Source organism: Sitodiplosis mosellana, unplaced genomic scaffold (genome assembly GCF_009176505.1).
Source record: "Sitodiplosis mosellana isolate CC-2019 unplaced genomic scaffold, AAFC_SMos_1.0 Smas_scaffold_1, whole genome shotgun sequence".
NCBI classification, from domain to species: domain Eukaryota; kingdom Metazoa; phylum Arthropoda; class Insecta; order Diptera; family Cecidomyiidae; genus Sitodiplosis; species Sitodiplosis mosellana.
Genome location: NW_022595244.1, coordinates 9,251,733 through 9,266,809, shown reverse-complemented (window position 1 = coordinate 9,266,809; position 15,077 = coordinate 9,251,733). Strand labels below are relative to the sequence as shown.

Here is a 15,077-nt window from a genome sequence, read left to right as displayed (position 1 = left end):
TTCTCATTTTTCTCGCTACTGGAAAAAGACAGCGACTAAGTGTCTTCTGCTTATTTGTAGTTATTTCCATTTTCTACAATATTGCCGAAGACACCTAGTCGCTATCTTTTTCCAGTAGCGAGAAAAATGAGAAAAACGTGTTTTCCGCTCAATGACCACTTGTGTCACTTTTGCTCGCAACTTCATTTGTTTCTTTTTTGCTCTAAGTTTTTTTTCGTTTCATTTATCGGCAAAGAGCATCGGCGTGACATGCTTCATACAAACGGAATTTCGTACAAGCAGCGCCCGTGTACTTCGTAGTGGAAAAAAAGTGAAGCTTGCTTGTCACCAATATTGATGTTCACGAACATCAAATTGTTTATGCGTTATTTCGCCCATTTTATGAACTGGAAATGAAAAGTTCTTCAATTTCTAGCAAATTTCACATATGAATTCATAAACACATCGAGAAAACACAACTTTTTTTCACATAAAAAGCAAAAGCAAGATGATTTTTTCGTTGATGGTTGTTCGATCCTGGATCGTTTGTGATTCATTAATGATTTGCAACACATCCATTTTTGATTTCGATATTCCAACTGAATACGATGTTTTGTATTCATTAAACAATTCCATTTTGATCACAAAATAATTTTTTATTAAAATGGCTATGACGAAAAACCACGCGAACGATTGCAAACGATAGCACAAACATTAATGTCTAGGAACATCAAATACGGAAGATTAATGATTTTATCATTCAATTTCTTCCTTTGGCGTCGATTTCGCAATACAATGGGACGGTTGATTGATTTTGTCATGTCGATTTAGGCCCCAATGCTTGATGCCTTCCAAATGTTTTTCGATTACACTGCGTTTGCCCTTATTGGAATGTTGAATGGCAAAATTTAAATTATCACGGAAATTAGTTTGTCTTCTTCGACATCGGTGGTGGGCACTGGGCACTTCGTCGGTCGATTCGGGGAACATCAGCAAACCGGCAGGCTGAAAATTATTTTATGTTCGATTAAATGCGTTCGATTAATTGTTTGTCGCCAATAACAAATTATATTACATTCAAAGTTGATTTTTGAAGATATCTTTTATAAATGTATACTTAAAAATCACAATAGAGATTTTATTTGGAATGAAACAATAAAATACAAAAAAATTACCGTTTTTATTCTGGAAAAATATAAAACTTGCAGATTAGATCAACACAAAATGTTTGTTTGCTTGTATTTTTATTTATTTTGTTTTGTTGCTTCACATCGGCGAATTAATTTGACATTTGTGTCGAACTTCAATTCAGTGTTTCCCGATGAATTCGCTTTGACAATAATGTCAATTCGAATTTGATGTTCCTAGACATTAATGTTTGTGCTATCGTTTGCAATCGTTCGCGTGGTTTTTCGTCACAGCCATTTCAATAAAAAATTATTTTCTGATCAAAATGGAATTGTTTAATGAATACAAAACATCGTATTCAGTTGGAATATCGAAATCAAAAATGGATGTGTTGCAAATCGTTGATGAATCACAAACGATCCAGGATCGAACAACCATCAACGAAAAAATCATCTTGCTTATGCTTTTTATGTGAAAAAATAGTTGTGTTTTCTCGATGTGTTTATGAATTCATATGTGAAATTTGCTAGAAATTGAAGAACTTTTTATTTCCAGTGCATAAAGTGGGCGAAATAACGCATAAACAATTTGATGTTCGTGAACATCAATATTGGTGACAAGCAAGCTTCACTTTTTTTCCACTACGAAGTACACGGGCGCTGTACCCATGTGGCTGCATGTCACGCCCATGGCAAAGAGTTCAAAAGTTGTTATTTTGTTCTTAGGCTGTTATTTATAATATTCGAACGTTCTCTCTTTTTTTTCTTCTAGGAATGCGTTTTGCCGTAACTCAAATTAAAGCCGCTCTTTACACTCTGGTTGGGAAATTCGACATTTCTTTACAACCCAACAAAAATGCACCCAGCTCACCGACTGGTATGCTTTTCTTTTCGGACAATACAGCTCAGCTCAAAATAGAGCGTCTGCCGTACTAGGAAAAATCATATCTATTTCTGTCCATCCGTTTGCAAAACTTGAATAATATAAAAGTTTTATTCCATGAATAGTTGTGTATGTCATTGTATTATTCCATAACTCCATTTGTTAGTACAAACAAATTTTAACAACTTGTTATGAGTATCGCGAGAATAACAATCAATCTAGGGGAATCACTCACTTTCCAAATGGTGTGAATCTTACGAATCTTATGAATCTTTTGTTTACTGAAATCCAATATGACGACTGACAAGTTCTGTCGCCTCTTTCAATTTGGATTCACGAGATTCATCAGATTCATCATATTCATGACGATTCGTTCACAGTAATGTGTTGAATCTGAATGAATCTTTTGAATCTGTGTGTAAACATAAGAATATTGTTTGAATTTGGAAAAAGACTTCAATCATACAAACTGCATTGAATGATAAATTCCCCTAGCAATCAATAAACATGGCTTGATTATCATACATATAGTAATAGAAATAGAATCGCTTCTCATTTTAAATGCATTTCATGCATTGGGTATGCCTTTGTCGATTTGAATTTATAACAGTTCTAGTAAATTCAAACGAAGGAATCAATTATTTGGGTGACCTATGCCACAAAGGAACAATCCTATAACTTTGAGCTGGGCTATCATAGTAAAGTCATAGAAAAGGCATGCCGTCAACAATATATCAACTGTAAAATTGAGTCAAGGAAAACGGTTGTAGCATCCAAAGATGTATTTATTTGGTGATGGAACCAATATATCATATCGGTCAAGTCGTTTTCGTAATTTATGAAATTCGATCCAAATTGAATGAGTTAACTGCAACCAATATCAAATTAAGAGATATCTCGCTTCATTTGACTAACTTCAATGGGATTGCTCTAAAGTGTTATGATATTACTTGACGAAGAATTTCAATTTATTCAATATTGTAGATATGCACACGTGTCATAGCCGATGTGTCTTGCATTCTGATTTTCGGTCGGATGCAAATGCTTTCAACAGAAAATCCAAATTTCTCGAGAAATTACCGCAAATGTTCTACTCAACGCCGTATGACCACATTCGGTCCACCATTTATTTAATATTTTCAATACAAATATTTAAAAGGCGTACCAATGCTGGCGTTTTCTTACTATTTGATAATGGAGCGCGACAATGCGTCGGTAATTGATTTATTGAAATATACTTGATAATACACAAATTAAGTTTGTGAAGCAAAGGCTCTCGGAAATTTGTGCCTAGAACGTCAAAGCAATTGACATGTGTCGCTGAGCATAAAAATGGGAATACAGATCTGTTACAGCAACAACCGAACATAAAATATTGTTCCCTAAAAACGTTACATGAATTTTCATCTAACGCGAGTGTAACATAAGTTGCATTAGAAACAGTATTAGCTCATGTTACACTCGCGTTGGATAGAAATTCATGTAACGTTTTTAGGGAACAATATTTTATGTTCGGTTGTTGCTGTAACAGATCTGTATTCCCATTTTTATGCTCAGCGACATACATTTAAATGCTTTTAAGTCAGTAGAGCGCCAATGCTGCTAATGACATTGACGTTTTGGGCAAAAGCAACATAGGCGATTTCCGAAAGCATTTCTTTGTCTTTCAATTCTTTACTCGTTTTTTAGGACTTCAAGTTGAAATAGCTCAAATAAAAGCCGTCCTTTATACTTTGGTTGAACATTCACTACATCACTCTGTAGAGACATCGACTTTACCGAACGGGAAGCTTTCTTTTACCCATAAGCCATAACCATGCTGGGTTTAGAATTAAACGTCGGACACATTAACGCGTGTTTCATTGAAACAACATATATTAAAATAGGTTTGATATTGTATTATTCCATGTTTTTATCAAAATATAATTAAATACTTACAACTTGATAAGAACTTCACGTGAATAATTAATGTTTTAACCAGTTTATTGCCATTGATGATAAAAGAATTTTTCTAAATTAATCTTCCCAAATGAAAAAAAGTTTCTACTAAAAGCGTCTGTTACAAATATGTTTGCAACTTTCAACTGAGTGTGAATAAAAGTGAATGTGATGAAACTACAAAAATTATGTATACGCATGTTATTTTACACACGGGTAAACTAAACGCTCGACGGAATCTTTAATGTCACTATCACCACTTGAACTGATAATTTAGTTTGCACGAATTGTGCTGCGTATTTTTGTTTCTATAGATAATGCATTGAAAATCAATAGTACTTTACGACTTTGTTTCAATTGAATCGAATGGTATTACATTGTTAACGGGCAAAATGTTCGCACTTGTTTTATTCGCAGTTTTATTGGCCATCACCTATATATATTTATCATGGAATTTTGACTATTGGCGCAAACGAAAGATATTTGGACCAAAACCGTTACCATTTTTTGGCAATTATCCCAAATCAGCTGTTCTCCTACAAAATGTTATGTACGAACAGCAAGAGTTGTACGAGTGAGTGAATTCAAAGTTGAATTAAAAATTATGAACTATTCCAAATTTAATGTTCAAAAATTGTCTTGATTCAATCACGAAAATAAGGAAGTACAAAGAGAAGCATCGTTTCATTGGAATTTTCGAGCGAAGAACACCGAAACTATTGATTTTGGATTCGAAACTTGTTAGTGACATTTATGTAAAGTATTTCAAGCATTTCCAAATCAATGACTCATCGAATTCAGTAAGTGAAACTGATTTTGAAAGCATTTGAAGGGAGAAAACACCTCCCCTGGGAGTTTTTTTTCTCAAAGTTTAAGATGCATTTCAGTTTGACAAACATCTTGATCCGATTTTTACTCGGAATTTATTTGCGTCGCAACATGATGACTGGCGCAATACGAGAACCGAACTATCTCCGGCATTCACTCAAAGCAAAGTAAGTATGCATGAAAATTGTTTTCACTCGACTTGGGCTTTAATATCTATTTCGTTTGTGCCGTGCGAACCCGTCGTGTTTGGCAAAAATGTTCAATTGAAATTCAGCTGCGACAAATATTCTCCATGATTTGGAGCAGTGGTCAAAAGATGATTGGGCACATTGATATGCAGATCGGCAACGGGAGGCAACGGACTATCGACACAAAAGACGTAAGCAAAACATAGAAACAATTCAATATGGACTGTTATGTATGCTGCCGGCGGACAGGGTAAAATTAACATTTTCACAATGTTTTGAATTTGCAGTTGACATCACGTTTCACGTCTGATACCGTCATGAATTGCATCTATGGCTTGGAGGCAAATGATTCAGTGCATAGAAGCCTTGTTGAATGGTTCAGTCCATCGCTAACAACGAACATTGTGAATGTTTTATTGTCCACGTTTCCCATTCTCACTTGTGTATATAAGCCATCGTTTTTCCCAACCCAGCTAACTCAATGGTTTTACGATGTGATGTGCGATGCAACAAAGTATCGGCATCAAAACCAGTCGAACCGAAATGATTTTCTGAATTTTCTTTTGGAGCGTAAACATGTTAAAAATTACTCAAACGAAGATATTGCCGAGTTCGCTGCGATATTTCTGTTTGATGGCTTCGAAACAAGCAGTATGATTTTAGCACAGGCTCTCTACCATATTGCCAAGAATGAAGAATGTCAGATGCGATTGCGTGCCGAAATTTTCAACCATTTTCCAAACGATGAACGTCCAACAGCCGATGCAATCAACGAAATGCAGTATTTGGATAACATTGTTAACGGTCGGTTCGATAGTTTATAATTGTGCCGGAGAAAATTTTGTGTTAATGTTCATTAGGAATCATGTTAAAATGTGTCAATTTTCTGGTTTTGCAGAAACCATCCGTATTGGGCCATCAGCGTTTTTGCTCGCCAAATGTTGTACCGAACCCATTGAACTGCATGATTATGACGGAACGAAATTGCTAGTTGAGGCGGGCACTTCGATTCAATTACCCGTTTTTGCTTTGCATCATGACGAGCGCTTCTATGAAAAACCGAATTCCTTTCAGCCTGAACGTTTTGAGTTACAATCACCGAACGAGTTGAAGAGGAGAGGCCAATTCCTAGCGTTTGGTGACGGACAGCGAATTTGTATTGGTAGGTAAATCGAATGAATTGCACTGTTTCACGTTCCGACGAAACGAAATTCTCTCAATCCATTTACAGGGCAAAAATTTGCCGGGTTCCAAATAAAATTAGCTCTGGTGGAGATAGTTCGACGCTATTCGATTACGGTGAATTCCAAAACGACCGAACCAATCATTGCATCACCACTTGATTCACTGCTTACCCCAATCAGCGAAATTTATCTGGATTTTGAAAGCATCGACGAGAAAAATGATTGAATGTTTTTGGAAATTCTAATATTCTCGGAAATTAATATATAATATATCAGGTCGAAACAGTGTTTGAAATGGTGTCATAAATTCATTGAATAAAACATACGTTATTCTCACAGAATACAGGAGCTGTGGCAATGCCGATTTTGCGATTGATTCAGCAAATGCGCTGTACTTAATGGTGATGAGAGTGAAAACAAAGGTTTAAATAATGAACTTGATATAAATCTTTGTTTCAAATTGTTTGAGCTGAAAGTCGTTAAACCACAATGGCTTAAGCCATGAGCTTATAGTAAATATCATATTAAAGCTATCAAAATGTAATCCAGCCATATCTACCAAATGTAGTCGAAAAAGTATTTAATTGAGTAAAACTGCAATTCGGAGAGTGGATGGAATCTGATATGCTCATCGAAGGAGTTTCAAAATTCGCTGTCGAAAAGTATTTGAAAAGTGATTAAGAAAGTTTCCGAATTTCTTGTGTTCGATACAGTGTTGACAATGTCGGTTTTTTGATGAATCATTCAACTGTTGTTTATTCTAACGAAAACCCTGGTAACGAAATACTTCATAGTACCAGATGTTCAGACACCTCTGTTCAATTGCCGTAACTCAAATAATTGGCCGGTAAATGTGAAAATTGAAATTCACATTATTCCATCAATGAATAGGAAGTTTTTTAAAAACAAGTCGAGGAATTCAATTGTGTTCGCGATAATTGATTTCGTGTCCATATTCCACGAATTCCCATTGACACAGCATTGAGCATCAAATGATGCCACAAAGAGCGGAAATGATTCAAATGAATTTGTTTTAATTTGCATTAGTTCCATACCACGCGGGAATATCAATTAATATTCTCTTGAGACATCATATTTCTGTGAATGATTTCCATTCGCGTCTCAAAAACAGAAATTACTCATTGAACTTTGTGTGTCAAGTTCATTCAGTCGCAAATTTCTTCGAATTTCGCAATCAACAATGGTGGCAAATTTCGAATGTAAACAAGTAAGCAGGTTGCCATGAATTTGTTCCACTCGTTTGAATTAATAATATTCGTCGGTTAAAATTGCCAAAGTTTGGTTGCGTTAACAAACGAATAACTCCACAACTCAACGCTTGAGATCTTCAGTAAAATATGGAAATAAACCGACTCAGGCCCAAACTTTTTCTTTTCATTCTCACTTCAGAACAAGCGTTATGCCGCCGAATGGCTGGCCTTTAGTTGTCCAATATTGCGATTAAAATTTGATGCCGACCCGAATGACAACAAAAGTTATTTTCAAAAAGTTGTTATTTATGCGTCTCGACGGCAAGTTCCCAATTTCCATTTAACTTTCAATTTGAGTCGGCACATGTTTTTTTTGCTCTCTTTCGCTCTATCTTTCTCTCTCTTCGCTCGCTTGCAGAGATTACAAACTAAAAATAAAACTGTTATCAGTAAAAGGACCGACAACAAACCAAAAACTGCCTCAGAAAGGTCGGTTGTATACAGAGATTTTCCATTATTATTCCATTATGCTAAGGGGTCCGGATTTATTTTTGTACATTCGAAATGACCAATTCTTTTGAGTTTTCAAATTGAAAATATATACGGCCAATGGATGACAATTCAAATTTATGACCATCAAAATAACCAATTGAGCACCGAAGCACGTTCCATACACACCAGAGATAAAGGAATTAAGTGTATTTGAAAAATCAGCTTTGGCATCGCACTCATGTTGATATATATTTGTTTTCGGTATTAACGTATGTGTAATGTGTATAGCTTGTATGTGAGTAAGACATACGTACAATAAATATTATTAATGTGGATGCTTTACAATGGTCGTCGTCGTCGTTGGCCGACCAAAAATTGCTTAACTTATTCTATAAATGCAACTTCGAGTATATCTGACAGTGGCACCGAGAGTGCATCTTTTTATCATATTCATTCTCGGACATTCATATAAATCCGTTTTCTCATTTCATTCACACTTTTTCTTAAATCGTATCGGTGATAAAACGCTTGTTGTTGTTGTTGTTGTATCGGTGATTATGATAACGGGATACGTTAATTTGAAATCAAAATCGTCTTTTTATGGCAATTTCATTTTATTAATTTGAATTTTTTGTTGGTGCGCTCTCAATTTCGTCCGGGAGAAAGCGAACGCTCGACTGATTATCCGCTGTGTATTGCATAAGCAATACAATTACGGTACACGCAGTGAAATAAGCTACACACTGCCGAGTAATCAGATAAATATCAATGAATTATTACCAACCATCCGTACGTCAACAACAAATAACAAAAACATCCATTTATTTAAACCAGATGAAAGGAGATGAGGAAAAAAAAGAATACCGTAAACTCATTGAAAATCTAAATATTGCTATCGCATATTCAAGTTTGAACTGAAAATAATATTCCATTCCATAAATCTCGCACTTCAATGCGGGGTTCTGAAGAAGTTTGGACACTTTTTTTCTCTCTCTTTCACACTCACACTCTCTCGACGGTGGAAAGTTAGCGCATTGAGTCACTCCGTTTGAGTGTATGTGTGAGAGAAGGAGAGAGATAATAAATGGGTGAAAAATCCCATTTATGTGCGAAATAAAGTGAATCCAATATTGAAATTTATTCAGTTCCAATGCGATGCCCTAAAAGTACATTCGTTTTGTCTTGGTTGGGGCTTCGATACACACCGTCTGCGGAATGTATCATGTTTTTATTTGTGGCTAGTTTTTTTTTTCTTTTCATGTAGAATCCACATGGACTTAGGCAAATACACCAAGTAATACCGAAACATTATCGTGTACAATGTACATTCTTCTCAGTGGAGAGCCGCTCAACGTCGCATTTTATTATTGAATAAATCATTTCGAGAGAAGTGAGAATGAGAAAGAGAGAGAGAGAGGGAGAGAAGAAAAAAGAAGAATCCTGTCTACACGACGACACGATTGCATCATTGTTCGAACGAGAGACGATGGAATGGAAAACAGTCTCGTTCAATTTATTTATGAATAATGATATTAAGTATTTATTTTTGAAATTTATTCTCCGTTTCTGCAGCGATCAAGAGAAGTGTGAGTTGCGTCGATAGGAAGGAGAATTTTAAATTGATTTGTTACCCCTCATCCCTTCGGATCCGTCATCTTCGTCATCGTTCGACCGCAGAAAAGCATTATGCTGTTTAATGAAGTTCAGCGAAACAGCGGCTAAACACTGGATATGCCAATAACAAGCAAGCAAGCACGCAATCAAGATGGAGAGAGAGACAGAGAGAGAGAGAGAATGAGAATGAGGAAAAGACTTCTTGCTGTGCGAAACACTTTTAACGAATCTCATCCAATATGAATTTTTACGCGGTTCTAATGAAACCGGTCGAATCCATTCAAATGAGTGTATTTTGCTCGCTTCAAAGCGTATTGCGGTCGGTTAAAGTTTTCTGTCCCGGAAAACAGTGTGAAATAATTTTTCCACCAACTTCCGAGTTCACAAATTTCCATAATGTATGTACCGGTCGGTGTATCCAGTTCGAAAGCCAACACGAACCTCTGCAACAAAATCGTGTACTCTTAGCTTTTACTTTTTGGGCGCGTGTGTGCGTATGTTCGGTACGAAGTGGACGAAGCTTTTGCAATCGGCAACAAGTGGAGCAAGCGATGCCACTCTAAATTAAATACTTTTTGACATCAAACACGTTTCTAAATTGTTTTTGATAGTCAGAACCAGAACAAAAGTCGATTTTAGCACATTCAAAAACCATTAAGAATGTGCCTAGCTCACAGAAACGCCTGCTCTTATGCGAAATATGGTGTTTCGTTCAACAGTATCGAAAATGATTCAAAATACTTTGTTGACCTCAGCCGAGTTGAAATTTTGAGAGGGTATTCGGATAGGTTGCAAGGGATTTTCATAGTGTAACGGTTGGAAAATCGGTCGCCATGGATATTATGAGTTGAACACAACGGCAAATATTCTAGCAATCACGTTTCGGAACTATTTTGCAACTAAGTTTCGCTTCGCCAACAAATCTGTGACTTGCAAGCTGTAATGCTAAGATATTCATATCACATGATATTTGCAATGTGTATCGGTCTCCGACCGAGATAATTTATTGATCTTATCACCAACGGTCTTGCGAAATGTCTATCAAACCATTTTATGAGCATTAATTTGTGCAATTTTTTGGCATCTCCGGTTACGTTTTCTTCTTCTTTTGTCATCCGCACATGCCAAACCATAAACCGGGCGTTTTGTATTCAATGGATGTCAGCACATCCTTAAAAAACAGGTATCCTGATTGACGTTTGCCGATTTTATTAATGCAAATAAAATGGCCTATCATTTGGTGTGACGGGGTTCAATAATTATTACCGACGCGAATATATAGCCATGATATCATTCCGATGGTGCCGATGTCAGCGTGTAGGACAACAATGCAGCAATGACACAAGTCGAGCGAGTAAATTGTGTCAAAATTCTTGATAATAAATTACCGGCTATAAAAGTGGTGAGAGATGGTCTGATTGCTCCAGCTGTGTTTTCTGAATAATGATTGATGTGATTTTAATTCGCGTGTGGGGCTTGTGTTTAGGGGAACTATTGAAATGCAAATCGTGCATTTGATATGGTCATTGCATCATTGCTAAACGCCAATTCATTTGGGTTCTTCGCTTATTCATTCATTAGCACACGAAATTTTTGTTACTGATCTCATCACATTTAAGAAAAAAATGAGTAAATCATTTAAATACGCATGCAATTTTGCCATACATGCCAATGAAGGAATGCAAACAAAGGTGAAAAGAGAGAGAGAGAGAGAGAGAGAGAGAGAGATGTTAAAATGAAGATCGATCATGTTCGTCATAGCAATAATGACGATGATATCCTTTTTTGGTGTTTTTCTCGCAATATCAAAAGGTGATCTCATGCCCAATTAAGGTGTAGATTTCTTGTTGCCGAATCACATTTTATGGCATCAACAAGCAATTTAATAATCACCGGGAATTCTAAATGATGGACAAAAAAGTTGAACTTTTCGAAAGTGTGGTTCAATAGACGTCATAGAATACCGTTCCGCATGAGGCTTATCAACGGCCTGGAATCAGTGAATATAAATCGCTTTCGAACTATAACGCGTACGTATAATAAAGCGATAAACAAGCGTTTCTTATTTTGCGAAGAAATGCGTGCGTGCGTTAAAATGTGTTCGCATTTCAGTGATCATCGTTCCTGTTTGTATTTACCACCGGTTCGATCGCGAGCTTTACCCTATTTATAATGTGAATCAGTCTAAATCAACCGAATTTCAAAACGTTCAATTAATTCAAATGTAGTTCGGGCTTAGAGTTTGCTTGTCCCTTGAAATTGGCGCCATAAAAATTGCGTAGGTCGTAAGTTGTTTTTTCTCGATGAATTACGACATTTCGGAAGAGACACCAAAACACTTCATTTAAGGTCTGGGATTGAGTTTCAGTTGAAAGTAGGCCACACTTTTAAGCCTTTCACAAGCCTTTCAATCAATTAAAAAAACACATTCACGATTCACCGGTTTTTTTTTTCGGAGAAACAAGCCCCTGGGGCCGTGTTGATTTCAATATATATGTATATATATTATGTGAGCTATCAAAATTTACATTCCAATAAAATGTTGTTGTTGCAATCAGTGTAGTTCTCTTCTTTCATTTCTCTCTCTCTCTCTCTGTGTGTGTGTGTGTCTGGTTCTCTAATCACCTCTGTTTCACTGTGGCAAGCTAGATGTTGTTTGTGTTGGATTTTGTGGTCACTTCGTTTGTCTAATCGAATTATAAAATGAAGAAGAAGAAAATCGAACTTGCTAGATCGATGCTTATCACGATTTGATTCAGATTGTGTCGTACACCGTGCACACGATTCTGCCTGTGGATTTGATAGCAATTTACGTCACTGTGTGTCTCATCTAATGAATGCTGACTTGAAATGAATGCGGAAAAAAGTGACCATTATATTTGTTTTGTTCATTTTAAAAGGTTTATTTTATGCGTTTTAGCATTTACTATTTTTGTTGCTTTTCGCAACATATACATTCATTTCTTAATCTATTTTGTTTTTTTGCTTAAATTACTAATTCTCTTTTGTGAAAGATTTTTTTTGCGTTTCGGTTTTTAAATAGATTTGATGATTAAATTAATGCAAACGATTTGATGCATATGTGTGCATGTGTGTATATAAATTAAATGATACGATTTCTACGATAAAACATCACAATAAACAATTTTTTTTTGCTTTATAAATTTGAGCTACGTAGCAAAATGCACCTTTGCACCTTTGCTAAGCAGCACAATGATATGAATTTTGTACGAATATCATAGACGATGTTCGTTCTTCGTTTTGTTCTCTGGATTTGATTGTCTTTGAAATGTCATTAAATAAATATGCATTTGAAATATTTATTGCTCATGCGCAACCACAACAGAAGGAATCCAATGCAATCCATTTGCGTGGTTTCAGAACAATAAGTCATGAAGAGAGGAAAAAAAATCACATTAAAAATTAATCACGCCCGCTTTGCTCGTTCAAATGGTTATGAGAGATGTGATGGGAACGATATGAGTGCTTTATCCATTGTTGTTTACAGTGAGTTGGTGCCATACTCAAAGAGATCGCTGTCTTGATCTTCGTCACATACGATGCGTGGACAACAATTTGGATAATTTTTCGTACGATCTCCTTCAACTTCACGGCAATTTTTACCAATGGCTTCTTCAGTTGATGCACATCTATTAATGAACGAAAATTGATAGAATTTTTTTTTTATTAGTCACTGTGTTTTGTCATCTTGGCTTACTAATTAGTTGGTTTTATCCAACTTTTTTTTTTGTTCGCAAACAAATTGAGAAGTTATTAAAATTTATGCTTACCCAGCACCAGCAAAACCAAAGTGGTTTAGGCATGTCAATTTCATGCAGCCAATTGGCAAAAAGACATCTTGGCCGGGGTTGAGGAGGCGCATTGTGACTGGTTCAAAGCATTTGCCTGGGTATTCTGTTGAAGAAAATAAATTAAAAGTAGATTTAACATCACTATTCGAAATGATTCATACGAGGTCGGAATGTTGATGAGAGAGAGTTGACGATACACACAAAAAAATGGTATCGATTCGATTTATAGACAAACAAACATCAAACCAATTTACATAATTCGATATCCGTTGAATGGTTAAAATTTTTTTTTATGTATTTTTCTTCGAATCGCACGAATTTTTTTTTGATGTGTCACCTCTAACTCAAACAGAGAACTATTTTTAATCAATGGTTTCAACAAATTTAGCTTTCTTTCTAATGCAAATTGGGGAAATACCATGTATCACTGGTAAAAAAAACAAACACTGTTACTATGGAAATATTTTTTGATTGAGACGATCACGTCGACGTGACTCATAAACGCTAAATAGTCCACACATTGATTGGAAAACAGAACGGCTAATAGAGAAAGAAATTGGGACAATAACTTACCCGGATGCTGGATTGGCGGTGTGATGAATGTTGACGAATAGCAGGTATCAATCAAAACGATGGCGAAAACACCAGCAATCAATAAGTACTTTTCACTTGATTTTCCGAACATTTTGTATGAAATTATTTTTTTTTAACTTTTTTTTCTTCAAAAATAAACTTCTTTTTTTTGTTCGAAACAAAAAATTTCTTTCTTTCTTTTTTGCTTTTGGTGAATTTCACTGGATTTCACGGCAAAACTTCCAGTTTGACTTTAGTTGCTTGTTGAATTTTGTTGAATATCAAAACCGATTCTGTTTCGTATTTAGTTGAAATAAGAGCGCACTTGAAATAAACTCAAAACGATCAATTCAGTTGGCTGGTTGAGCGGCGAATGAATAAAAATCTGCTAACTGCTTGCGATTTATATACGAAATTTTGCGACACGATCGATGTGCGAACATTCACGTTGGTTTGTTTACGTTTATAGATATATTTTTTTCTCTCGAATGTTGTTTTGTTTTCATTCTTGATGTTCGTCTTTCATTCGTTCGTTCGTTCGTTCGTTTGTCCATTCCAAATGGAAGGTACGCGAACGCGGATCGAGTTATGCGGAATCTCTTCTATTTTTTTCTTCTTGTGTTATGTTCTTTGTTCTCATTCTCATTATTATTTTAATGTCTTGTCTTCGTAAAACGGATCAACATATGAAATTATTTGAACACGATTTGGCCATAAATTTGTTCGCTGCTAGTTTGCGATGACGTTGATATGAACAGGACCATGGCTGTTATTCAGTCGACGATCACTTCATGTGATAATCGGATAATAATAAAATTAGTGCTCTCTCTCTCTCTCTCAAATATCCTGACGCCAGACTTAAAATACTACGCAAGCAAAATGGAAGAAAGAAAGAAATGAAAGAAAAAAATACCTACCTCAAGCCACATAGCATATGTCCTGTCAGTGAGATAAAAAATTGCGTGTGAATTTCGTTTCTCTATGTCTCTTTTCAAAATCTCGTGATAAATCGATGCCACATTCCATTTGGTCGCCTTTTTAGGTATGCACACTGTTCGGCCATAAGTTGAATATACGCGATCGCACGCGTATAACACAGACGCCATCCATGTCGTTTCGATACATACATATACATGGCTTTGACGTGAGCTACAGATTTACGGGCAATAACATATTATTAACTATACTTAATAACATAATAATAACGGCGGTATATTTGGTCCAACATAACATAATAATAACGGCCGA

General features: G+C 35.8%; 2 protein-coding genes across 4 annotated transcripts; one reads left to right on the top strand and one right to left on the bottom strand.

Annotated features, from left to right (window-relative positions):
* Positions 1-1,655: 1,655 nt before the first annotated feature.
* LOC129566321 (probable cytochrome P450 28a5) lies at positions 1,656-6,465 on the top strand. Of its 3 annotated transcripts, XM_055442148.1 has the most exons (10): positions 1,909-1,983; positions 2,974-3,204; positions 3,679-3,875; positions 4,345-4,501; positions 4,589-4,727; positions 4,815-4,922; positions 5,030-5,134; positions 5,231-5,747; positions 5,842-6,105; positions 6,175-6,465. In XM_055442148.1, exons 3-10 carry the CDS (start codon positions 3,806-3,808, stop codon positions 6,351-6,353), a joined length of 1,539 nt encoding a protein of 512 aa, XP_055298123.1. In that variant the 5' UTR covers positions 1,909-1,983; positions 2,974-3,204; positions 3,679-3,805; the 3' UTR covers positions 6,354-6,465. The 3 variants fall into 3 exon arrangements, with proteins under 3 accessions (XP_055298112.1, XP_055298134.1, XP_055298123.1); XM_055442137.1 differs by lacking the exons at positions 2,974-3,204; positions 3,679-3,875 and having other exon boundaries at positions 1,656-1,983; XM_055442159.1 differs by lacking the exons at positions 2,974-3,204; positions 3,679-3,875 and having other exon boundaries at positions 1,656-1,983; positions 5,842-6,109.
* A 5,857-nt stretch (positions 6,466-12,322) lies between these two features.
* Positions 12,323-14,215, bottom strand: LOC129566330 (uncharacterized). Its single transcript, XM_055442171.1, has 3 exons — positions 13,830-14,215; positions 13,236-13,359; positions 12,323-13,094 (listed from the first exon to the last, which is right to left on the bottom strand). The coding sequence occupies exons 1-3, from the start codon at positions 13,939-13,941 to the stop codon at positions 12,947-12,949; spliced, it is 384 nt and encodes a 127-aa protein (XP_055298146.1). The 5' UTR covers positions 13,942-14,215; the 3' UTR covers positions 12,323-12,946.
* Positions 14,216-15,077: the final 862 nt, after the last annotated feature.

Excerpts from the sequence above, each read along its gene's own strand:
- LOC129566321 (XM_055442137.1), top strand. The coding sequence starts at position 1,881 with ATGCGTTTTGCCGTAACTCAAATTAAAGCCGCTCTTTACACTCTGGTT. Across the intron at positions 1,984-4,344 it reads TGCACCCAGCTCACCGACTG|TTTTATTGGCCATCACCTAT; the intron begins GTATGCTTTTCT and ends TTTTATTCGCAG. Across the intron at positions 4,502-4,588 it reads GAACAGCAAGAGTTGTACGA|GAAGTACAAAGAGAAGCATC; the intron begins GTGAGTGAATTC and ends CACGAAAATAAG.
- LOC129566330 (XM_055442171.1), bottom strand. The coding sequence starts at position 13,941 with ATGTTCGGAAAATCAAGTGAAAAGTACTTATTGATTGCTGGTGTTTTC. Across the intron at positions 13,360-13,829 it reads ACCGCCAATCCAGCATCCGG|AATACCCAGGCAAATGCTTT; the intron begins GTAAGTTATTGT and ends TTTCTTCAACAG. Across the intron at positions 13,095-13,235 it reads TTTGGTTTTGCTGGTGCTGG|ATGTGCATCAACTGAAGAAG; the intron begins GTAAGCATAAAT and ends GTTCATTAATAG.